Source organism: Euwallacea fornicatus, chromosome 27, assembly GCF_040115645.1.
Source record: "Euwallacea fornicatus isolate EFF26 chromosome 27, ASM4011564v1, whole genome shotgun sequence".
Taxonomy (NCBI): Eukaryota; Metazoa; Arthropoda; class Insecta; order Coleoptera; family Curculionidae; genus Euwallacea; species Euwallacea fornicatus.
The window spans coordinates 1837764-1864346 of record NC_089567.1 but is presented as its reverse complement, the minus strand read 5'-3'; the positions used below and the strand labels follow the sequence as shown (position 1 = coordinate 1864346).

The following is a 26583-nucleotide window of genomic DNA, read 5'->3' as shown; positions in this document are numbered from 1 at the left end:
ATGTATATTTCGTTACCTAAGCAGTTATGTAAGTATTTTATGTACAGGGCGATCTAACTACGATTGAACACCACGCTTATTTGAGTCAGTCCGTATTAATTGAAAATAGCTGCTTTGGTGCCCCACAGAATTTAAAAATGTCTTCAAAACGACGACTGGATATAAAGCAAGAAAGCTTAAATATAAAACTTCAATTTCCATACTAGAATACTCTGTACATAATTATTTGATTAAATAAACTTCTTGCAGATTTCTAAGCATGGGGTTTCGTTGTTTTATCTTTAATTTTTTTCACTCAATTGGATTATTTGTGTACCATAAAGATGGTATATCAGGCGAACAAGGCATCTTAATCTTACACCTTTTGTCTGTTGAAATTTTGATGATTTGTTTGTATATGTACTTTATTCCAAAGGAACAGAAATAACTCAATTGCATGAAAACCTTTAGAATTAAGATCAGAAAATTTTGAAACCATCACGAAAAAAACGATGTAATAAATTTACTATATACAGACTATATGACTTCTTATTCTCGTTTTCTTACTTTATATCGAATTCTCTGTGGGAACGCTTGTTTACTTCTATTCATAATAGCATACAAAATCGCAGCTTCCAATTTTTGAAATAACTACGGGGTGACTCAAGAAAAAAGGGAGTACAGTCTTACTTGGAATGACCTGCAGAGGCGGATATTCGATAGATTTTAAAATTTGTTAAGTGAACCACAATATAGTTTGGATGTTTTATATACACACAATGTAGATAAAACATTATCTAACTTTTACTACAAATAATACATATACACATAAAACAGATAAGTTTAAGTAATGAAGGTATATCACAGAAAAAAGACTAGAATTTGTCAACATTCACTGGAATTAATTATCTTTTTAATTTTAATGATATATTCGAAAACTAGCGAAAACTAAGCATAAAAAATTATTAATGCTACTGCCCCCCAGTGGCACACTTCTCCATATAGTACATGTCCCCCAATAGCTGAGTAATGGGAATTTCCCCTATAGTTTCCTTGAAAAACAGCAATTCCACAGTCAAAGACCTGATAGCTCTTAGACTAGGCACCAACAGGAGCAGCCTACCAAATCTGGTAGGTTGCCTGGGATAGCGCATTCTGACATAATCTCCTAGTATACATTGCGCCTGGTCCTGAAGCATTTCTACAGGCTGAACGTCACAAAGTCCTGCAGTTTCTAGTAGGTAAGGAATTATCCATAAAATAAACATTAAGCAGTCAGGGCGCGGTTGCTTACCAGGAGTGAACAAAATTATCGCTTTCATGCACCCACATTCACTGCCATCTGGGGAGATTTGCCTGAATCGGCACATGATTTCCTGAAATTGAGATTGAATTGTTTAATACAGTTTGGTACGACCATGTCAAACAAGACAAATTTCATCTTAATTTACTCTAACCAAGCACATCGTTATTAACTGTAGAGGTGAAAGAGACGTGTGAATGCAACTTGCCTTATGTTCCGAGAATAGTTCCAGAAGTACCCCATCTGACAAACAGATGGCGATTTTTTATTGAAAATTTGCGTATATTACAAAGATCTAACCTTAAAAGAATTATGTCTAACGTTTGAGGGTGCTCCGTTGATTTGTGTTTGTTTTGGAGCTGTTTTTAGTAAACGCTTTTAGAGATTTTGTTAACATGGAAAAACTGGTAATCGATACGTGGCTCACTACTTTCCTTTAAAAGGTCTTAGTCTATCCAACTTTAAAGCGGAGTTAGATTCTACGCCGGAAGAATCTGATCTTTCGTTAATAACTGTAAAATATTGGATCGCAGTGTTTCGATGTGGTCGTACCAGCTGTCAAGTCGAACTCCGCAGAGGTTGACCTGATGACACTCCAGATCTAACTACTCTAGAAATTGTAATAAAAATCCATAAAACGCTATGAGAAGACTTTTTCGTTATTTCAAAAAGCGATGCGCATTGCATTTTAACTGAATAATTGGATATAAGAAAGTTATGCGCAAGATAGGTAGCGTTATTACTTACAATTGAACAATAACAACGACGTGAAGATGTTTTAAGAGAGTATTTGACGAAGTTTCGCAGAAATAGAGCAAAATTTTTACACCGATTCGTAATAATGGTTGAAGCATGGATATATTATTTCACACGTGAGACGAAAGAGTACTCAAAAGAATGGACTCAAAGGGGAGAATCGTCTCCAAGGAAGGCGATAACCGTTCCATCTGCAAGGAAGGTGATGGCGTCAGTTTTTTCTGTTGGCCTTGGATAATTTTTATTGTCTATTTCTCTGAAGGAAAAACAATAAACTGAGAATATTACACAAATTTATTGGAGCGTTTGGCCAAATAAATTTGGAAAAAACAACTACATTTAGCAAAGAAGAAAGTCTTGGTTAAATCATACTTTCGCCATCGTGATGACCAAAATCAAACAACTTAATTTCGATTTTTTTCTTTATTCCTCCCATTCGCCAGATTTAGCCCTCTTAGATTATTTTCTATTTTCAAACTTGAAGAAATGGCTCGATGAAACATGACTTGGTCATGAAGAAGTAGAGCCCGAGGTCGATGCCGATTTTGAATCATTCGAACGTTCTTACTATAAGTTATAGAAGTTACAGAACATCGCTGAGAAAAGTATGTCAATTTTTCATTTTTTTTTCTTTAAGTGTTACGTCAGGTACTTCTGAGACTGTTCTCGTATTTAATAGATATTGTGAAACTTGAAATAGGAAAGAGCGAAGCGCCATTAACTACCGAATAAATAGTTATTGTAGTATATGCATACAATGTGTTTCTTAAATGTCCGGCAAAGATTTAAGGGGCTATTTTATGAGTAATTTTAAAAATGTTTTGTCGTTTGACGATTTTAGGAAAAATACTTCGTTCCCTAAATTTAAAGCGATAAATATTTTTCATGAAATTTATTAAAAGCTACAACAATTGTTCAAGGACTGTTTTTTATTGAATTACACCCATCAACCATGCGATTTCTTAAATGTTCCAGGTTTCTCACTGCATTAGTGTAAACTAATGATTTTAAACGACCCCACAGGAAATAGTCCGGAGGGTTTAAGTCTAGGGATCCAGCTGGTCATAAGTGAGGTCCACCACGACCAATTTAGCTATCTCCGTTTGTTTCCATAAAAAGTTCCGAGCAGTGTTACTAAAATGAACTGGTGCTCCATCGTGCAAAAATCACATTGCGTTTCTGGTTGCCAATTGTACATCTTCAAGGAATTCAGGAAGCGACTGTTCCAAAAAATTATCGTAAACTTGGTCTTTAAGCCTCTCTGGTAGAAATATTGGTCCAATTGGCCAATCATCCATAATTCCAGTTTAAACGTTTAACGATAATTGGTGTTGGAAATTAACTTCTACTACTTCGTATGGATTTTCTTCGGCCTCTGCATGATTGTTATGAACATTTTTTAATGCATTTCTCGAGAAATTTGCTTCATCGGTAAAAAGAATCAACGATAGTAGTTGCAGAATTTGTCCCAATGTGTGCAAAAGTCATTGACAAAATGTAATCCTCACGGGAAAATCTGTAGGAAAAAAGAGCCTGAACACGTTGTATGTGGTGCGGGTGCAACGAATTTTCCTTCAAAATTTTCCTCACAGTCTTATTACTAACGTCCAAAACCCTTCCAATTTTTTTAGTGAAAGTACCTGGATTTTCTTCTATTATGTTTAGCACATTTTCTTCCAATTTTGCCGCCCTCACTGTCATTGGTCTTTCTGCATCTCCACCTCCTAATGTACACGAAGACGTAGATGAATTCCTTCGACCATTTTTCGATTGGGATCATTAAGATCCGGAAATCGTTCGATGTAAAATTGCCTGGCCCGTTAGGAATTTCCATCGGCAAGTCCATACATGAAATGCATGTCAGTCATGTTAGCATTCATATAGGTATTCGTCATAAAAAAAAGATTAAACGTGAGAAATTTGGGAACTTATTCAAATTAAATGACGTTCAACGTGTTTACTAGTGTTTTCGAGATTCACACTATCTTGCTTCGTTCATTTTAACCATTTTAGTAAAAAAGAAAAAATTTGTTCGATAAACATTTATGGCCTCGTATCTAGGGAAGAAAACATTTTTCCTGAAATCATCAAAGGACAAACAATTCTTAAAATTACTCAGAGAATAGCCCCCTAAGCTTCTGCCTAACATTTAGGAAACACCCTGTGTAAATAGCAGGTTTAGTCCTCTTATAACTATGAAAAACTAAAAATGTGTATTCCATTATTTCAAAAATTGTTAAAGATATCTCATTTCAAAATCATAATTAGGTTTTTGTGCAACGTTACTTTTTTCAGACACCCGGTATATTTCTCTATAAGCTCAAAGTTTAAGCTACATTTCTGGATTCTTCAACAACTCCGTTATTTGTCTTTCGGTTCCAATTCTGACGCTAAAAGAGCTAATCGACCGTTTCTTCGCTGTTGCGACACCTTGGATAATCCGTTACCAGGACGCACTTACTTGTATCGTTTTAATCTCCGTGGCTGTATGTACATCATTCGGAAGCCTTTCCCTAGCCTGGCTACAGCCCAAAACGGCAGAAAGATCCCACGGCACTGACCACTGGGCCAAATGCAATAAAAACAGTTCTTTCCAGGATTCCTGGAGTAGCAGCAGTTGATCGTTCTTGCTCAATGTTTGGAATGGGGCCAGGCAACGCACCCAACGTACTGCCATGAAAAGTAAACGAGCTGTGGTTTCCTTAAAGGAAAAAAATGCATGAAAGGATGTATGATAGGAAAATGATATCTGGAGTAATGAAATCGAACTCAGTTCGCAGCAAGAGAGTCCAAAAGTAGGCGTTTCCAGGCGATATTTTAGGACCAACTGCGAATTCGCAGTCGAAAAGTCAGCACGAATGAAAGTCAGCGCTGTTAAAAGGACCTCCCATCTTTCAAAAGGGTCGGTGTTTCTGGCTATATTTTAAAGGAATATCCAGGAATTTCGTGGCTGCTGAGCATTTAAAGCGTGTGTAAAAATGAAAGCAACATTTGGATCTTATGAAACTTTCCGTTAATCAAATCTGGAAGGTTTAAAATTATACGATCCATCCTGAGGGATTTTCTTACTCTATCAACCAATCAATCAAAGCTCCGCGTTCCAGGAAACAATTCCAATGAAATATCGCTAGTTATAGTTCCGAAAATGTTATCGGTAACTTCTCTATAAGGGCAAAAGTGTTCTAACCCGTGGCTTGTGCGATGGTGATGTTCTGATGGATTTTATTTCACACATTTTCAAATGATATAAATCAGTGAGGCGATTTTTCCCTGAATGAGAACATGTTTTGGAATGTTACCTGTAACATTTCCCATGTTGGAGTCAAAGGAAGAGGTGGGGGCAGGGAAGTCGGACTGAGTTGCGCCAATGGTAGACCCGGACTGGACATGCTTAGGCCGCTGCTGGCTTCAGAGGCTGAAGATTCCAGTTGAGATAGTTTAGTGCCCCACACAAGTTCCTGAAATAAATAATATTTCCATCAGCTAGATATCATCGCGGCAAATTCAACTGAAAACCGTAACAGAGGCCAAAAAAACACGTTACATGATATAAATTCATAAAAATATTATTTTTTGGGGTGTAAAAGGTCTAGCAAAACTCATGAGGCAGTGACAAGTGAAGTTGTTCACGAACCGACAGTTTCATAATTGCGATTTCACTAGAGCACTCATTAGGGAGGAACTGCGTACTGTTATTCGTCTTTTGCGAATTGAAGGGGTTAAATCTATTGATATTCACCGTGGAATGAAGTTACGGTATAGAAATTCATGTATATCGTTCCTGCAAATGTATGAGCGGAGCAACAAATTCGAAAACGGGTTGACTTCTGTAGCTGATCTGCTCAAGCAAATCGCGTTGTGACTCTTGACACTATTTCAGCAGTTGGATTGTTAGTCAAAGAAAATCGTCGTGTTATTCTTAACGAAATCGCTGAAATTTTAAACGTGAACGATGGTTCGGCACACCACATTGTTCATAACATTCTCCGGTTCCATAAGGTGTCAGCGAGACGAGTGTCGAAGCAATTGACCCTAGAATTGAAAGAATAACGTATCGATGCTTATGAGGAATCCTTGCGTTGGTACGAAACAGCAGGAGATGCGTTTCTGACAAGGATGGTCACTGAAGATGAGTTCTGAGTGCACTATCAACAACTTGAAACCGAACGAGCAAGCAGAGAAGAGCGTAACGCTTCTTCGCCAAAGGAGAAAAAATTTCGCACCCAACTCTCGGTGGGAAAAATTACGTTGCCCCTGTTTTGGGATGATAAACGGGCAATTTTAGAAGACTACATGCCTTATGGGGATGCAGTTACTAGTATTACCTACTTATAACTTCTGAAGAATTGCCTCAAGTCTGCTATAAGAATCAAAAGGCGAGAATCTCTGAGTAATGATGTCCTTTTGCAACATGATAATGTGCAATAGTGCGATATCCTGCCCGCAGTCATCTAAAGTTTGAAGTTTGAACGTTTACCACATCCTCCGTAATCGCCTGACCTCGCCCCCAGCGACTATCAGGTATTTAACCACCTTAAAGAGGTTTTAGGTGGGAAGAATCATCAACCTAATGATAAAGTGATTCAGGTGGTGTACGAGTTGTTGTGCACACTATCAAAAGATTTTTTTCTTCAAGTATTCGAGCACTGCCCAACCGACGGAGAAGGTGTACTGGACGTAACGGGGACTACATTGAAAAATGACGTATTCGTCTTTGACATTGTCTCGATAAATTAAGTTTATTATAGTTTTTAACGTTTCCATTTGATTCTCCCTTTTATCTAGGCCAATTCAATACAGACCGGAAATCTTTTTATCGCTTTTTCTCCTGGAACTGCTATCGAATAATTTCCGTAACTGTGATTCAGTGCATGCGATTTACGACCAATCTGGACCAGCTTTGATCTTTTTTCCAGTCCACCAGTCCTAATACTGAGGTGTTACAGTGGATATTTATTGTCCTCTCAGTTATTCTGGGAATTAGTAATTAATAAAAAAGATAATTAAATCTTCACTGGCTCAGTTGTCATGGAAATACGGGGTGATTTGAAATTTATTATCACCTCCAAGACAGGACCCACATATTGACTTACTCTAATATTAATTTTAAACTCTTTAACCCGACATGAATCACTCCTTTGTACGCCTATATGAAGAGCTTCTTTTTCGTTTTAAATAGTTTATTTGGTTAAATGGGAATTCGTCGAGGAAACAAAATCTTTGATATTCTTAACGGAACAGAATTTTGATTTGAGTCAAAAGAGCAGTTTCACGTTTCGTTTGCTTTAAGGAATTGAACGGATATAATTTCTGACAAATTTCAACTAACCTAAGCAGCTTTCAAATGGGTTTTCCTCGGAGTAACCCAAATCTTCTTCATGTGGTGGTAGTGTGTCATTATCACATGAACTAAGATGCCAGTTTTTACACAGTGAAACACTGGTCGTAGTCTTTTATTTTAAAATATAATTCAACGCATCTTACCTGGCACTTCTCCGCGGACATTAACACATGCAATAAACCAGGAGGCGGCGGCAAATGAGGATGATGAAACAACGGCGGTGGCAAATTGCCGCCATTGTCCAAGTGTCCACTCGGTGGACTGCCGACGGGTGGTGGCGGGGGCAGTGTCAGCACCTTCAAATGATGATGTGGAGGGACGAACAGACTCCCTGGTGCGAAGTGGAAGGGAGTCCCCGAAGTCGGAGTAATCTTACTGACCGAACCTTCAGGCAGGGGCAATTGGAGTGTAGACGATTGCTGATGTCCTGAATTGTTAATCCCAGGAAGCTGTTGCAGTTTCGGTTTCCGAGGGCCACGCTCATGCTGCACAGCTGAAAGCATTTTATCACGAGGTATTAAGGTGAAGCGGCAAAGGAGAAAAGCAATAATTTTTCATGTTTCCCGGCCCTAAAGGCAGCGGAATTGCCTCGGGTTGAAGATTTATCAGGGCCTTTTCATCCCGAAACGTTACGCCACCGCCAGAAGTGAAATAGTCCGGAGGTTGCCGAGCCACAACACGTCATCATTAACCGGTGAGGCCGAAGGGGTGGTCGAGGGGGCCGGTGGGAGGACCAGCTGACGATTTCACACGGTCTGGATTACCTAAGGATGCCTTGTATATGGATAAACAGGAGCTATTAATTTTATATCACATACCCTCGATGGAAGCAGGGGATGTTTTCTATTTTTATTTCTATTATCACCATTCTCGTGCTCCATATATGCACCTCAAACACACATTAATTGCTGTTTTCAATTGATTCGAGCGAGTATAACGTTCAGTTAACCTGAACCAAGTGAGTAAGTGTAAAGGAAGTGGTCCTTGATTCTGACATTGCATCTAATATTAATTAATAATAAGCTTTTCCGGTTCGTCTTTATGTGATTTTAATTGATAAATTTGTTTAAATAGTTTCCCATATAATGTATTACGTGTAGTTCACATATTGACCTATTTTCCTTATGTATCAGTCACATTTCCTACCAATTTTTTGTCCTAAAAGGCCACATATGTAATTTCAGGACAGTGACAATGGTCAAAGTTGAGACGGAAGTGAGTTTAGAAATTTAGCACATGCGCAAGGAAATTTGACAGTTGCTAAATTTCTGACATCACTCATTTATCTCTCGTGGAAGGCTGAAATTTTTAATGTGTTAGAGCAACATATAAAAATTGCAACAAATAGGAAAGTGGGAGTAGCGAGAGGAGGTGAAGTAGGTTGGGGTTTCTCAGTTCAGACGCTAAGTGAGAGTGGTATCCCACCGCCATTGCGTCATTAAAAAATTCCATTGTTGGTCAGTCATTGAAAAAATTGTGCTTAAGTCTCAGCAGCACGAAATCAGCACTTGATTTCGCAGACCTGCCCTATTATTAGGAAATAAGATAATGCTCCCTATATTGATTTTGTCGGCATCGATAGCTTATTTTAGAGACAAAACCTTAATCCCCTGGACATTCTAACTTCTCTGCTTCAATTCAAACTCAGCCAACCGTTGCGGAGCCCGTCTATTAATCCCCTCTTAGTCAAATTTCAAATTTAATACGTGCGAATAGACTTGTCTTCGAGTGGTAAGCAGCGAGGATCGTGGTCAGTCGTAGTTCAATAAATTATGAAAAAGCTCCTATTTTACCGGTAATCCCGGCGTGCTTTGTTCGACGCCATAAAAACTTCTTGGGGCCATGCTAAAAAGCCCTTTTAAAATTCAAAAAGCGGGAACATGTTTAACTTGAACGATGCGGGATCAGAAAAAGTAGGAAGGTCTTGAGACCGTTTAATCGCATCGCATGACTAAAATGTTTCAGAGGGGATTTGGGCAGTGCATTCGGAAACGATTGGGAATTAACAGACTCAATTATTAGTTCATTTTCTTTATTTTATTACTTTATAGGCTTTTATGCAAATGGAACATTTGAAAAGTAGTCACTCGGCGGAGAGGTTAGTGTGTGGTGACTCACTATGTAGGGGAGGGGGCGGGTGAGGAACAGGAGGTTTTTTCAGGAGACGGCAATTTTTAAGATCGAAATCGTCCAAGCAGGAATGTTTCCGTATATACAGGGCGTTTTTTAACTCTTCCGGAAAAACCTCGGTTATTTTTTAACACCCTGTATTTCGGAAACTAAGCGATTGATAGGCACGTGTTCATTGGAAAATTTTTCTCACTTTTACCTAAGGAATCTCCCCTTAACAATGTGCCGTATATTGAGACACAACCCGTAGAATCAGTTGTGATAGTTATCACTGCACTGCAGCTTCTTCCATACAAAAAAAAAAAAAAAAAAATTAAGTAAAGAACGGCGAACCTATCCGGAGATATCTCTGAAAACTGCTAAGTAAAATCACTTCCAAGAAAGTTGTAAATTGACTGGAGCATGGCAGAGTTTACAATAACTATACGACGGAAGAAGGATAAAATTTGACAACTTTTTTAGTGTAATTTATTTTGAAGAACACGCTACTATCTAAGGATGTTAAATAATACTCATTTACGTAATTAATTTAAAGATGCATGGATTTATGCGACGAGTGGAATACTTCGGGGGGGGAGGGGGCGAAGCCTCACAACATGTTTTCCAAAAAGAAAAATCCATATGGTGCTGGAAATTCGAATCCAAACCATTAGGACGAAGCCGTTTGCTTCGTGCTTTGTTTTTGTGATGTAGCATTATAGTTCTACATTGTAAATCGGCACCCCCCTATAAACCCGCGACCATAATCGATTGATAATTGTCTTCCTGTGCTTTTGCTTACTTGCTACAAGCTTAACATCAATAAAAATAAATTTTCATAGCTAAAAACGTGCATATTACTCTCTTTTTATCAATTTAGAGAGCAGACATAACTATACCGCTTCCGACAGCTCCCTTAATATGATAATTTACGGATTAGGACCGCACCAGAGAACCGCAGGAAATTCTTCTATGAGTTGATTTTACTTTTTCCGTTTTGAAAATACCCAAATCCCTTTAATCCACTAAATAATCCACTGCCTTTTTATTTTACATTCACTCTTCTCAAGCATTAAAGGAAATTCATCTATTTACACAATGCTTTTTAAGCCTGTTCGGCGACAATTCTTTTAAGCTCAGATTAGTGATTTCGAGCGGCTCTGATTGCGAGCATTCTTCGAGGCGTGGCCATATTACGAATTCGTCTTGGCTCTTGCGACATCCTTCAAAAAGCCTTAATATCTTCAAATTCGATAAATCCATTAAACGTCGACCTTTGAGTCATTAATAATGTAGCTCGGCGTCGCCGGTTCCTCATCGCAAAAGGAACATCTGTATTTTTTGCCCTCCGTTCCCAGCCTTACGGCAATTTAGCGCTCTTATTTACCTCAACTGAAGCAGATTTTCGTGATGTGATTCAATAAGCTTTTTACTGGCGCTTTTCTTGCCAACTTATTTGAGGCTCCATTTCTTTTGCACAAAAACCTTCCGAGCAATAAGTAAGTAAGCTCTGAAATGTTTCGTGTTGAATTGTGGGAAAAGAACCTCCCACGTAGGTCTCGAATTGTTCAGCCAAGTAGAATTCTTTGGACGTACGAGGATGGTCCCAGAAGTATCCGTAACTGACGTATGAATGGCGATTTTTTATCAAAAATTTGGGTACATTACAAAGATCTAACCTTAAAAGAGTTATGTCTAAAGTTTGAGGGTGCTCCGTCGGTTTGGGTTTGTTTTGGGGCGGTTTTGAGCGAGCGCGTCTAGAAATTTTGTGAAGATGAAAAAAGTTGATCATCGATACGTGATTCGACGCCTTCATTTGAAAAGTCTTAGTCCGTCCAACATCAAAGGGGAGTCAAATTCTACTTTGGGGATATCTGGTCCTTCGTTGATAACTGTAAAACATTCACTGGCTCAGTTGAAACACGGTCACATGAACTGTAAAGACGAATTCTGTAGTGGTCGACCCAATGACACTCGAGATCTGACCATTCCAGAAATTATGGTAAAAATCCGCAAAACCGTGCGAGAAGACAGTCGGTTGAAATTGCGTGAGCTAGCAGACATGTCCGGCTTTTCAAAAAGTACTGTACATCGCAATTTGACCGAACAATTGGACATGAGAGAGTTGTGCGCAAGATAGATGCCGCAATTACTCACAATTGAACAAAAATATCGGCGTGAAGACGTTTCAAGGAAATGTTTTGCAGAGTTTTGCCGTAAAACAGCCTAGTTTTTCCATTATTTCACACCTGAGAAGAACGAGCACTCAAAACAATGGACTTAAACGGGAGAATCTGCTCCAAAACAGGTGAAAACCGTTCCAACTGCAGGAAAGCCGATGGCGTCAGTTTTTTGGGACGCACGTGGGATAATTTTTATTGATCATCTCCTTAAAGGAAAAACAATAAACCGAGAATATTATACAAATTTATTGTTGTGTTTAATCGAAGGAATTTGGAAATAGCTACGGGATTTGGCGAAGAAGAGTCTAGTTTCACCAAGACAGCGCACATGTGTACAATTCCATTCTCGCAATGGCAAAAATCAATCAACTTGGTTTCGAACGTTTTCCTCGCCCACCCTATTTGCCAGATTTAGCCCCCTCAGATTATTTTCTATTTGCAAACTTAAAAAAATGGCTCGGTGGCAAGAGATTTGCCAATAACGAAGAAGTGGAGTCCGAGATTGATGTCTGTTTTGGAACATTCGGAGCTTCTTACTATAAACAGGGTATAGAAGCCATAGAACATCGCCTGGAAAAGTTTTGCCATTCTCAAAGGAGAGTATGTTAAAGAATAACGTAACATTTTCCATTTTTTCTTCTAAGTGTTAGGTCGTGTACTCTTGCGACCATCGTTATATGTTTGACGCTGAAAATATTACATAAGAAGTATAAATAACAAAACTTCAACTTACAGTGAGAACAATGGTCGATTTTTACTGTAATTTATCAGGCTCAGAAGCATCTCGATTGATTCTTGAGGTTCATACCTCTAATAAACTTCACACTCATATAAGTGTTAAAAGAACCCTTTTCGCACTCATATGTGTGGGAAATGCTGTGATATACATGGTGTTCGGTAGGTAGTGCAGAATGCCGAATAGGACATCACAGGAGGTCATTCTGAATTGATTTAATCTAATATAGCTACATGCCAAGTGTTACAGGTTTTTTGATAATTAAGTTATTAATATCTTTTTAATTTAACCATGCTGTTCTATAGTTATTTAAATGCAGAATAATAAGCTCTTTTTTCACAAAAATGTACTAAATTTTTTATTATGCATAAACGAATTGTTTAAATTAGTTAAGCCATAAAATCTAAAATGGCTTTGTTACTTACCTAGAGCTTCATAAACGTCATGAACGATATGTAGATTCTATATGAATGCTTATGTATGTTTATTCAAATTTCTTAAAAATTTCCTTAGACAGTCTTTCAGTTCTTCTGGAAAGTTTTTTAAGAAATATTTTAAAAATTAGAGCAATTAATCTTAAAATTCTTAAGTATCCACCAAGCGCCTTCGCCAAAACTTAAGTTAGTTATTTATTATCTTAAGACAGATTTCCAGATATTCGAGGTTTTTGAGTTTTTACAATTTTTAATCCGGTCTGTATATTCCCATGAAATATCTGGTATATGAACAGGAAATTCAAAATAGAGACCATTTAATCGCCAGAATTAATCAAGCTGTCCAACAACTTAAACGGGAAATGCGACTCGGTATCACGACAACAGCAATGAGGAATAGAGCACGTAGATGTATTCAGAATAGTAATTCTCATTTTGAACATAATAAATAAATTATTAAAGATTTATTTGCCGTTATTTGTTTTTTTTTTTTCAAAATCAGCTAAGAAATCCTCGAATACTTCTTTTCTATACGTTGGGAAGTAAGATACTATTGTATAGTATTAGGTTTCAATTGATGGGAATAGGCAGACCGTATTAAAAATGATAAAAACCCAAAAACCTCGAATATCTGGAAATCTATCTTAAGATAGTAAATAACTAGCTTAAGTTTTGGCGAAGGCGCTTGGTGGATACTTAAGAGTTTTAAGATTAATTGCTCTAATTTTTAAAATCTTTCTTAAGAAGCTTTCTATAGGAGCTGAAAAGCTACTACCTAAGAAATTTTTAAGTAATTTGAATAAACATACAGCTAATCGGTCAAATAAAATCTACGTTTGAATTTGACTCTTTGCTGTACTACAAACTAGGAAAATCACGTTTATAACGTTCTAGGTGAGTAACAAAGTCATTTTGGATTTTATGGCTTAAATAATTCGAACAATCCATTCATACGTAATAAAAAAGTTTAATGTATATGTAAAAATTATCAAATTTTTGTGATAAAACGGCTTATTACTGTTCTGCACTTCAATAATGGCAAAAAACCACTGCCGGATTAAAAAATACTAAAAATTTAATTATCAGGAAAACTGTAACACTTGGTACATAAGTGTGTTTGGATAAATCAATTCTGAGTGACTTCCTCTAATACCCTATTCAGTATCCTGCACTACCTGCCAAACACCCAGTATACACTAATAACCTATGATAAAGGGTTATTATTAAAAAAATCTCAAGTAGGTGATGAAATATCAGAGGCATGTCTTAGATAAATTAATATATTATCAGCACGCATTCAGACGTTTGACAGCAAATAGCAAGTGGTTTAATCAACGCCATACGTTTACGATTCACCGCGTGTTACGAGGTTTTTTTTTAAGGATCACCCGTTATAAACCAACCCAACTACAATATGATTGTTTTAAATTCATATTATTTTGTATACGGCGTTAAGCTAGAAAGGGGAGACGAAATGAGATCAATTCGTCATGTCATGCAGGAAAATAGGTACATATGACCGAGCAGAGCGGTCCCGAATGTCCATGTGAACCGTCACATGTTGTGTAGGACTCGACTAAACCCAGGTAATCCGACATAATACGGTTGTGTCATGTCATTCTGTCACGCTCAGGGGTTCACGCAGCCTCCGGCCCTTTGCAATCTATTGATATGTATGAGGGTGGTGGAATTTTATTATGGGATTCTGCTAAGTCCGAACACTTGCGTTAAGTGGCCGTATAAAACATTGTAAAGTGGAGATCGGGTAAATCAAACCTCAAATACGCGAAAAGTCCAACATCAAACTTCCGAATTAAGCGACGAAAGTTTAAAACTTTTATCTATTTAATTTCAAAATCAGGTCGCCCATAATCGAACCCTCAACTTCTAAGAAGAAAGTTTCCTCGGAAACCTCGGGGAGGCTTAAGCTCGCTTAAAGGGTTGAAGATATGATGGTGTCGTGTTTTGCGGGTCGACGATGCAGAAAGTTGTCGCCAGTTGGCGAAACATTACGCCCTCTCAACTCCCGGACATGTACCCTCCTCGAAGTTGCTTGTATTGTTTGAAACTCTTTTTAAAAGGTGTACAGGGTGTCCTAGACGCACTGAGACAAATGAGTACAGCGTGGTAGGGGATAAGAAAAGAGCGCGATATAATTTTTAATTTTTTTTTTTTTTTTTTAATGGAACCTCACATACTAATCGGGGTAATTATACTCTGGCTCCGTCAGAGTCTATTAAAAGATCCAGGAATTGAAGGATCCTTTGTAAATTTAATGGTACAGTTCATCATTCCTTATGAGCAATGGGCATATTTTTGACACTTTCGCGTTTTAGTTCCGTTCGATAAGCACTCTAACAATACACGTATCACATAATCTGCCTCTTCATGAAGTTGAATAACTCAAACTAAAGGCCATCAGAGTTGTGAAGTGTATTCGTTCATCAGCAGTTTCAGAGGATTAATTCAGGAATCATCATTCAAAATCGGGAATTATTAACCGGCCTCTTTCATTCACTCCTGGACCACTTATTCCCAAATTGATATTAAATCGCTGATAACGAGATAAACCGAACATAAGAGAATTCCGAACATCGTGTTGAGATAAACTTACTAGGAAATCGCTAGTAAGGAAGTGGGCCACAGTTGATAAATAGTCACTTATATCGTTGGAGATCGGCAGTAGCGGAATCCCAATTAAGATGAGCTTCGACTTTTACCAATAAGTGCGCATTTCTTCAGCATGTGCTGATGATTCTCCGAAGAAGCGGTGAAGATGAAATGTGGTTGAGCGGACAGCAGCTCCCCTCAATCTTCTCACATCGGCGCTAGGAAATGCTACCTGATCTGATCATATGTTAGAAATGCAGCAACGATATTAAAATGCGATAGATCATCCATTAAAGTATGTAGTTCGCGAAAGTGACTATTCGCCCTTGTATGGTTATAACCATCATCGGAATATTTATAAGTCACTCACGATTCTTGTTCGTGATCCGTATCATTTCCCTTGTCTTGAGCAAAACCTTCAATGACCTTTGCTTGGATTTCATGCGTTCATTTACACAGCAGGGAAAGAGATGCTATTTTCATATTAACTTACACCTGTCCAGAATTTATTACCAAGGGATTTTGAGCCCAGAATTAGTTTCTGTTATTTGTCAATGCAAAAGCAACATTGTTACCGTTTATTTTTTAATAAAATGTTATTCACCGACGAGATAACATTTACAAAGAGAGAACACAGAACATTCTCATTTAATGAAGTGGGGAATATTGGTGAATGTTGTTTTGAGATCAGTTGAATTTACCGCAAAAACTGAATGGGAATTAGTATTTGAATTTCTAGAGAAACTACTTACTTCTAGTTTTAGAGGACGTTTTTGTCTTATGTTAGATTGCACTCCTGTATGAGATACGAAGAAGTTCCTGAATATGCATTTTCCACATTGGTGGACTAGTAGAGGTAACGGATACCTGTAGCCACCACGAAATTCAGACTTAAACTCGTCAGATATGGGTTTTTTGGACGCATTGTTATACAAATCAGTATTTAACAGCAGAGAAAAATTATGGCACAGTGTTCAAGAATCTGTAACTACAATCGAAAATTATAACAACACTCTGTTTGAGGTGAGACAAAATTTGAATTTAATATATGAAAAATGCGTTGATGTAGACGATCCACGAAAGTTAAATTCAGTTTATTTTGTATATTTACAGAACCGTGAAATATTAGAATATTTTGACATGACATAGAATACAATCAAACAGCTATTGTAAAAGGTAAGTTTAGGAGAATTGCCTTTTTTTGCTCTCGAGCACCCAATCTCATTTGTACTATTGCCATACCTTACATACCTTACATACCGAAGCATTCCAAAGAAATTTCTTACATTTTCAAGGCCTTGTTTATTCCGCAAGAGGTAATCCCTCTCTTACACTTGGCAAAAATGAAATCCATCCCCGGTATAAAAACAAAAAGCGGTGATCCAAGAGAAGACTCATCACGTCGTGGATCGAGCTCAATCGGCTCAATGTCGCTCTATTTGCGGAGCCGCCAATCCCCATTAGCTGAGCAGAGATATATTCATGCGGGGGCTTCAGAGGCGTACATGTCTTGGCTTCCGGATATCTTTTAAATTTTGTTCGACGCCAATGAAAAGTATAAGAGACATTAGGTGGTCGTGTGTATTTGAAGGGATACTAAATTTTTGGCAAAGACGACTTTAGAATCATAGAATGCAGAATGGTTGATGAAGCTCGAAAAATAATTTGATACGCCATTGCGGTAGGATGTTAAATCCGCGAAGCTCCCGGAGCGATATCGTGAATTCTCACCCTCGAACGCCCGCCGCAAACGGAACATCCGGTGTAGTTCGCACGTTTGTCAAGTAACTAATTTTTCCGGGGTAGCTTTTCTCCAGTAATTATTGCAAAACAGCGGGGATGGTTCGGGTCTTTTTGTGTATTAGTCGGTTGAGTGATGAGGTTTTAGGTTGTCGAGATTGGTATTTCGGTTAAACGAGGGATTTCCGAGATGATATTAGAATTTGCAGAAATACTTTAAATAACTTCAAAAGACATGATACTTTTTCGAAAATCTTTAGCAGAGATCCTTGTTAGATCAGAACCATGATGAGATAATTTTCCAATGATCACGTTAATAAAAACTATCTTGTATGTGACTCAGTGTCAATGGCTGCTATGTTGAGATATTATCTAACCAAAATTCGAGAGCGTAGTTTTAACAATAAATAACATAACGAAACGATAGTAAGTGGAATAAATTATTTAATAATTATTTAAAATTTCAAAGGTAATCTTAAATTAAAATTGAAGAAATTGCAACTCTCGATGTGACTTTCCTAATCTGATCTTCAGAATCAAAATTGTGATAATGACTATATATTTTTCAAAAACTCAATTCTTTTGTAGATGGCACCGATGTTTTCCGGCTTTCGACAAGTTTGAAAGCCGTCACATATCAAAAAACGACTGTAACGAAATCGAAATCCTGGCTGTGGCCGGTTAGCCGAGGTCAGTTTGAGAGGATGTAAAAAGTACGAAGGGCGTAGTTACCTTCAAAGGCATTTTTTTTTCCAAATTTTTATACGTACAGTTTCAGTTTTCGCAATTGGAGCCGGTGACTAAAAGGGTTCCATTGTCTAACTAGTTACATAAATAAAGCGCATGCACATTCATTTCATAACTTAGTCAAAATATGGGAACAAGAACAAAATTGGCTGCTGTGGTTCTACATAGCACGCGGACGCAATGTCAGGAATCATAGATATTTATCATAATTTGCTTGATCAAAAAAAAAAAAAAATGGCCAAAAGGTGTGTTCTATTTTCTAAGTTCTGGTATAGCATAAAGAATTTGAATTTAATATATATCTACTAATACGTTAGGAAAACTTCTTTCATTTTCGACAAATAATACGGAAATATTCGATAACTCTTGGCCCTCATCGCTGTAAAATATACATGCAGTTTTGTAAACACTTGAAGCGCACTTGACGATTTTTGATGGCATATTTTATTAGATTATCACGTGTTCTGATGGGTTTTAAATATTTCTACGAGATCATTGTTGTATTTTTTAACTTTCGACCGTGTCCAACGAGCTATAAGATTTTTTAGAAACTTCCTCAAAGAATTACAATAGATTTGTTGCATTGCGCCAGTTCTGGCTTAAATCGACTGTCGGCCGTTAGAAAATAATAATGAATTTCCCTTGCAATATTACATCGTTTTTCTTTTGAAAACGAGACATCTTTAGAAATTACTGACAAAATTTAACGTCCACTTTAAATTTCCATATTTGACTGGTACCTGCGAAACACTTGGTTAATGACCGAAAGCTTTTTGAACGAATGAGATTTCCACGTTGACCTTTGCGCTCCCGATGCTATTTTCTATCCTCAGTAACATGTACGCCATTTTAAAGCGAACACCATGTATTGTTTTTCGGGTTACCAGTAGAAAAGCAAAACGATTGTTAGTATAAATGCTTAAAGATCATTTAGTGGTGACCCTCAACTCATAATGACAACCTACATATAACAATTTTTTTTCGAAAAGTAATAAAGATACTACAGTACTGTAACGAAAGAAAGTAGGTACCGATGTCGTAATTTTTCATACTGTTAGTTTTCAATTTATGTGTTTAAAATAACAAAAAACGTAGTAAAAACTTCGAAATCAGCACATGAACGCTAAAAAAGCACACACACATGCGACATTCAGCGATTCCGAAATACTAAGTTAATGTGGAAAGGACCAACTAGTCTAGATGGGTGCTCTGGAAAAATATTTGTTTTTCGTGGCATCCAAAGTCGGTAAAATATGCTAAATCAACAGGGTTTACATAAATACTTCACTGATATTTCGATATTCAGGACTCGCCGATTGTCACATGTGTCTATGCGCCTCAGTCCATTAATGCAGGAAAGCACATATACGTTGAATATATCCAATGCATAATGGTCCAGTCAGCAAACCATGCAATTTCAAAATCAGTAAAGAGAGACGTTCAGGAACAGAACGGAAAGTGGTAAAATTTGTATATTTTCACGTACTTATAAAGGATAATAGAATTTCAATCTATACATTTGCTAGAAGAATTACACTTGTATTGATCCGATAAATATATTATGGAAGAGACGAAAATTTAATTCTCAATTTCAAGAACAAAGAAACCATACTGGCAATCCAATAACAATTCGTCACAAAGTACAAAACACCATCAAATCGAGTGGCCCTTTCTATTTACCCTTTGTACCCCCTAAGGGCGCCGCAAATTAACAATACGTTTTTCGCGAATCGGTCGTTATTTTGCCCATTTTCACCGTGTACCGTTTAAACTGAAATCGAATCTTTTGTAGGCCTGGAGCAAATCCAATTGCCTCCCTGGGCGCTATCGGACACTCCGGTGTTGTCCACAATTTTTGAGCCCACGGGGTGCCGATTTATCGTGATAATTTGACCCGAAAATGGGGAAATAGATTTCCAATTTTCCACCAACAGAGCACGTTTGATGAAGAGTTTTCTCTTGAAAACTTACCATCTTTGTTCATGCTGGCTTGGAAACATTTGGAGAGTCTGCATGCCCTGCATTGATTCCTGTGAGTTTTATCTACAGGACATCGACCCTTTAGTTCTCCTGTAGCTTTACAGGTGTATACTCGGTTCCTGTGGATGCTTCGCTTGAAGAAACCCGAACATCCTGAAATTGCAACAAGAACATACCTCTGAAAATTACTTAATTGAAAAACTTCCGATTGTAATTTTTTATGCTAACCCCTGTATTCACCGTAAAGCAGGTGCAATATTTAGTTCAGGTTAATTCAGGTTAGTTCAGATTAGCTTACTTAACAATTAAAGAAGAGTAAAATCAATTCGAGAAAACCCCTTGTCACATTATAGCCTGTTGGTGCACTGCCATGGTTTGTCTCAGTGTGGTTGGATTGTTAAAGCACTCCCGTGCTTTCGATGTCTAATCCCCAATATCCGCAAAATCGCACTCCTAGTTGAGTTTGATGTGAGATATTTAACACGTCTAGAAAGAACTTTTAATTTCTTTTAATGTTCTCCAATCGCAAGAAACAATCTCAACGAAGTAGTTCAGAAAAAATCAGAGAGAGAAAAGGAGTTTACAAGACAGAGACAATCGGGGAAAAATCAAGAATACAACCATAGGTGTATCTAGCTAATAATAGTATTAAATAGTATTAAATAGAGAATAAAGGAAATGGAGATGGACGTGAAAATCATAAAAATTCACCATCCTGCATTATTTTCCAAATTAAGTCGTTTTGGTGAGCAATTCCTGACGAATACGCCATTTCGGAGAATACTTTCGGCCCTACTGACGGGAAAGAACCCCAATGTGCAAAAGATACAAGTAGACGAAAATTACTTTATAGTAATTATTACTGCAACAAGGAGAATGCGTATATAGTGGATTTTCGAGGAGTCCACACTGAGACCGAAATAGGATGAATTTTTTAGATTTAGGTTTGTTATCTTTGTTAATAACACGAAGGAAGATAACAATAACAATTAGGATGAAACCTCTAAGAAACACGACTTATACTTGGTAACTGTACAAAGACAGGGTTAAACCTCGTGTCTTTTTTTTATTTTTTATTATGTAAAATTTATTGTGTATTGATTATGTAAAAACAGAGTTGTTTCGTATAGCGATTGATCTTGGTGGTTAATGAGGATCTCATTCAGAGAGTTTATGATGCAATGCATGTACAAAGTCCCCAGATTTCTATATTATCATGGAATATCTTAATTAATGCAAATATGAGTAGATAACGTTTTTACAAAACGTGTAGTCGATTTTTTGGGAACTTGTAAAGTAGCCTTTATTCATCGTAATTTTGAAATATTTTGGGATATGATTCTAGAAATGAAAACAAAAAAAATTCTCATAAACATCCCTAAGAAATTGCTTTTTAAAGGGCCTAGGACATCTTAAACGGGGAACTCTGAAGATGGTTTTTTTGCAATATTTTCGAAACGGTTTGCGGCCAAATGATGAATTTTGGTATACTGCAATCAGTTAGAATGGGAAACTGTTTTAAGTTAATTATTGCAGCTTTTAGTCAGGGATGTCACATGCACGAGGTTTCGTGGGTAAATTTTATCCTTTTTTTTTGGTTTGTGACATTTCTTAATTTGTGAAATCAAATTACAGAATTTCCAATATTTTTAAGTGAAAAAGGCTCTTATTTCATCTTGTTAGGATAAACTGTTTTCCAGAAAATTAGTTTTTATATACCGATAGACGATTACATGGACATCAAAATCAATAAAGAGAAGGATTAGAGGATCCATTGATATGAACCGAGATCATTTTCAACATTTGACGTGAATAAGCGATAAATCCTAAACAATATTAGTCTATTACTGTTGACTAATCAAAAATTATTATATTGGAAGGATGTCTACTATGCTTATTGAGTTACATTTCCATGTCTACTTATAATCGTACGTCGGTTTATAAAAATCCATTTTTTTGGAAAACAATTTATCCTAACAACACGACATAAGAGAACCTTTTTTGCTTAAAAGTATTTGAGATTCCATAATTTTATTTCAAAGATTAAGAAATGTCACAAACAAAAAAATTAGGGAATCATTTACATAGGAGGCCCCTGAATGTGATGCCCCTAATTCAAATCTAGAATTACTAACATAAAAAAAGTTTTCCCATTCCAATTTATTACAGTATATCGAATTTCATAATTTTAGCAAAACCTTTTTGAAAATACTTTACTGGAAAAAATCATCTTCAAAGTTCCTCTTTAAGGGGTTCCATCCCTTTTAGGAAGTTATTTTTGGGGTATATTTATAATCATTTTTTTAAATCTCTAGAATCTGCTCCCTTCACATTTCAACGTTATTTCTGGATACTTTGCATATGCAGAATTTCTTATAGGAAAATTTTATAGAATAAAATTGTGATAAATTAAGTTTGTGCAACAAAGATACCATGCTACTTAAGCCTGTTTTGTTACTCCGCAAGACATACAAGTAATTAAAGTCACATATTTTTTTTAACAAAGAGTTGAATTGAAGATGAAAGGACAAAAATAGGAATGAATCAAGATAAAGAGACATTCAAAGCTGCAACATATTCGACTCTGATATGACGTTCTAAAGTCTGTAACTGAGAGCATCCGAGATGTTTTAGACTTTAAAAAAATTATTTTGTGAGTGTTAAATAAATAATTACTTCGAGCGATTTCAAATTCTGGATAGCTACTGGAAGAGTGTTTGGTAAGAAAGAGCTAATAAAGCACAGGCAGTAATCAGGTCCTTAACTTAAAAACAGACGTTTTTTAAAGAAAGTTGGATTATACTTGCAGCCCTCGCAAGTATCTTGCTTGCCTTAGTATGGAGTTAAAGAGTTAAAATCGATTTTTATCCGTGAATTAGAGTAGTTTAGTCTGTTATTTTTTATTTACGAGAATTAGCATACAAACTAGAAAAAAAACTTTGAAGAACCTAAACTTTCACACTCTGGATTTGGACAACCAATATTTTTAAACATAATTTCTATATCAAATTAGTAGCATCACATCGAATAATAAATACATCCAAACTTACCATCACAGCTATAAATCCCGTAATGCTTTCCAGAACTGCGATCTCCGCACACTTTACAAGGTATGTCCAATAGGCGATCACCTAGAAATTAAGTTAGTTTAGCTCTGGAAGAATTTGCTAAGCAGCATAAAGTCTGGAGTGATCCTAAGATTCTGGTAAACGTTTTATTAAAGCTTAAAGATTGTTTTATGGAACGCAGATTTATCTATATGCACTGTGAACCATAAAGTCCGCATCACATGGAAACGTCTTTTACTTATGATTTTGGGTAAATTTTGACTTTGCCTTCAAGTTGTGCTTTAGAAAAGATGAGAAATGACATATAAATCGAAGAAAAAACGACTGTTAGTAACTGTAAATTTGCAATTTTTTTAATATTCAAAATCTGCCATTATTTCTCAAAATTTCTAAAAATCCTTACGGAAAAAGTTTCTCAGTTCCTTATTTTCTACCTGTATGCCAATTTTCAATTTTCACGGACGACTTTCATTTAAATTTTCTTTTGTATTTCTTCATTTTTGAAATATCGAAGTCAGTGAACAACAATAATTTTCCACTGATATTTGTCTATATCTAGTTCTATGTCAATTGACTTCATAAAAATACCGAAATAAGGTAATTTGGACATTTTCTTTATAAACTACATTAACTTTGCAGCAAGGGGCCTTAACGTTTTTAATATATTTTGCATTATTTAAAAAGAAATGAATTTATTATAACTTTAACTAATGAATTCATATAATTCCATCAATATAATGTAATTATTCTTACAAGATTGCTGACCGATTTCAATATTTCGGAAGTGAAGGAATTAAGAAAATAAATAAATGAAAGTCGTCTGTGAAGGTTGAAAATTAGCATATAGGTAGAAAATGAGGAACTGAAAAAGTTTTCCTTAATGATTTTTCAAAATTTTTAAAAATAATGGTAGATTTTGAACATTAAACCAAAAAAATGCAATTTTGCAGTTACCGACAGTCATTTGTTCTTCGATTTACATGTCATTTTCCATCATTTCTGAAACACGACTCGTAGGCAAAGTAAAAATTTACCCGAACTTATAAATAAAAGAATTTCTCATATGACGTGGAATTTTTGGTGTTTTCAAAGAAGCAGGAAAAAAGAACATGGTGTAAGTAATAAAATTACCAAACAGGCATTTTTAAGCAAAATGTGTTTGCGATCGTTCCACTGGTTATTATTCATTATTACAGATGGATGGGGAATAAAATTGAGCACGAGTTGCTGCAAAATAAATTAGATAATTGAAGAAATCAGGCAAAAAATTGGTTTTGAAATGCGAGCCAGTTAAGATGTTGAATAAATATATAAAAAATATCGCCATATTTGATCGAAGCGACCATAAAATCTCTTTCTGCGGCAGAATGATGGAAAGCAAAATTTGCTCCCATTTCAGTCATTATGATAAAACGCAGGACAGAGAAATAGTGAGAAGGAAGCGAATAGAAAGAACTAATTCGGGGGCTAATTTCCCTGCCGTCGTTGAATTACACCGTTTGCCTCAGCGAGAAAAGAATATAAAAAATTAAAATTAGTGATGGTAAATTGAATTTTAATCTATTTATTTAGAGCGTTTTAAGCTCGATAGACTAAAAAAAATTAATCGACTTCCGACAACAATTATTGCAACTTTTATGGTGCTGTTCCGCTTTTAAATGGTTCAGGCTACGTTGGGTACTATTGCACTGAAGATCCCGCATGTTCAAACGTAGATTACACCAAAACAACTCCGACATTGAAAAATATATGTTTAGTTCGATTATCCAGAGAACGTAAACCTCACCACCTACTCTAACACCTTTCAAACAATCTGGATGCGATATTAAAATAAAATCTGTGGATAGCAAATATTGATCTGTAAGCTGATTGTTAAAGGCAACAAATATAGTGTAAAAATCGAACAAATCCAGATTAACCTAGAATAATTTGGACAACAGGGCACAACGGATTGCGGAGGAGACAACAGGCAATTAGGTCAACCTTTCTATCTGCGAAATTGGCTCGATTCCGGGGTAGAAGGTGTCAAAGTTGGTTGAAAATCGCGTTTTTTTAACAGTTGTAATATACTTTATGCCATTTTAATCGAACTCGATGCACTAACCTACGCAGCAATAGACACCGACAGAATATTTCTGTCATCGAATCTTATCGCTATAAAATTTCTGTCAAGGTTTACAAGTAAAAAATTCTACGAAGGTGTCACAAATACGTAGCGTTTGACTTATGAAGTTCTACCCCCACTTACGACTCGTGCGTGGAAAATTCTTGATAATTCTAGAAAATTTGTGCACTAAATCGCATTCATGCACATTGCTCTAAAATTAATAAATAATATTCCCTGCAGTTGTTGTACCACACAGAAGACAATTCAGGCTTTTCAGAAGCATTAAGCTATCCAGAATGCAGGTATATAATTATTAATAAATTACCCGTGCCCATCCTTCGGCCTGCAGGCGGCCTGACTTTGTCCCAGATGGAGGACTCAATTTTGAAGACGTCGCCACTCACAACTCACAAAACTAAGATGATATTCAACGTTCAAATCAATGATTAATTCAGTGAAAACTGAAAATTGTCAAACGGAAATTCTGACAATTATAATATGAACTTCGACGATGCGCATCCGCTAACGTTGAGGTTTTCGCGTCAACTGATCCGGTGGCTGCGGAAGCAGTAAAAGTAAAACGGAGTGGCCTGCTGGCGATGTTCGGCAGGCCATTTTGTCACCACCCCCTAGCACCGATATGTCATTCCCCACCTCTGTCTTTTTGTTTAATCTTGTCCCCGACCTCTGCCCTACATCCCTCATCGATAAGAAAAATTCATCAAATTACCGACCCCCCAATTCAGACCTCTATTCTCTTGTCAGTCGAAAATATGGCAACATTTAAACAAAAGATAATCGATTCACTCGGGATTAAGTATATGTATTCGTCTTCAGCAGGAGCATTTCCGATCCTTCCATCAACCTGCGAAATCCCCAAAATCAATTAAAGATTCAATTAACTTATCCGGTCTTGCCACCTTAACCTCCTCACCACCGTTCGCTCTTCGTGCCCCTCTTTTCCCCCCGGCATCGTAGCCACCATCAGACGTCGGGACGTCGAAAGTCGGGTGACTGTGACGGGAGTCGATAGGACGGCGCAACGCTATTGGCCGGATAGGGGGGTTGATCCCGCCCCTTCATTCGCAACCCTCCATGGAACGTTCCGCCCACGTGGCTCGTTCCCACACTTTACAACCACGGGTCACTTGGCAGAGCCGTGTTGTCGATTTAGCGCTCGTTAGGTGACATATGGCGGAGCATTTTTTAAGGACTGGACTATAAATGAACATACAGTGTGACAGAAAAACCACATCACCCTGTGGAAGAGGATATTTTTTAGCCAAATTTTCCGCAATTATTCATGGCGTTAAGAGTAACGATTGATAACATTTTCATTGGGCAAATCGTGTCCTATATAATCCAAATCGAGCAACGGGCTGTCCTTCCATTTGAACGAATACGTCCTGCGGTTCGCCCGGGTATGCTTCTAACGAGGTGATCTGCGGCGTTCTGAGGTATTTCATCCCAAGCGACTTGTAGCCCGTAAC

The 26583-nt window shown here is 36.9% G+C and overlaps 1 protein-coding gene across 1 annotated transcript; it reads right to left on the bottom strand.

Moving 5' to 3' along the window:
• Nucleotides 1-864: 864 nt before the first annotated feature.
• dsf (dissatisfaction) lies at nucleotides 865-25630 on the bottom strand. The gene is made up of 8 exons (XM_066296945.1): nucleotides 25419-25630; nucleotides 22969-23049; nucleotides 19910-20071; nucleotides 7523-7872; nucleotides 5338-5496; nucleotides 4500-4739; nucleotides 1274-1355; nucleotides 865-1213 (listed from the first exon to the last, which is right to left on the bottom strand). The coding sequence occupies exons 1-8, from the start codon at nucleotides 25426-25428 to the stop codon at nucleotides 951-953; spliced, it is 1347 nt and encodes a 448-aa protein (XP_066153042.1). The 5' UTR covers nucleotides 25429-25630; the 3' UTR covers nucleotides 865-950.
• Nucleotides 25631-26583: the final 953 nt, after the last annotated feature.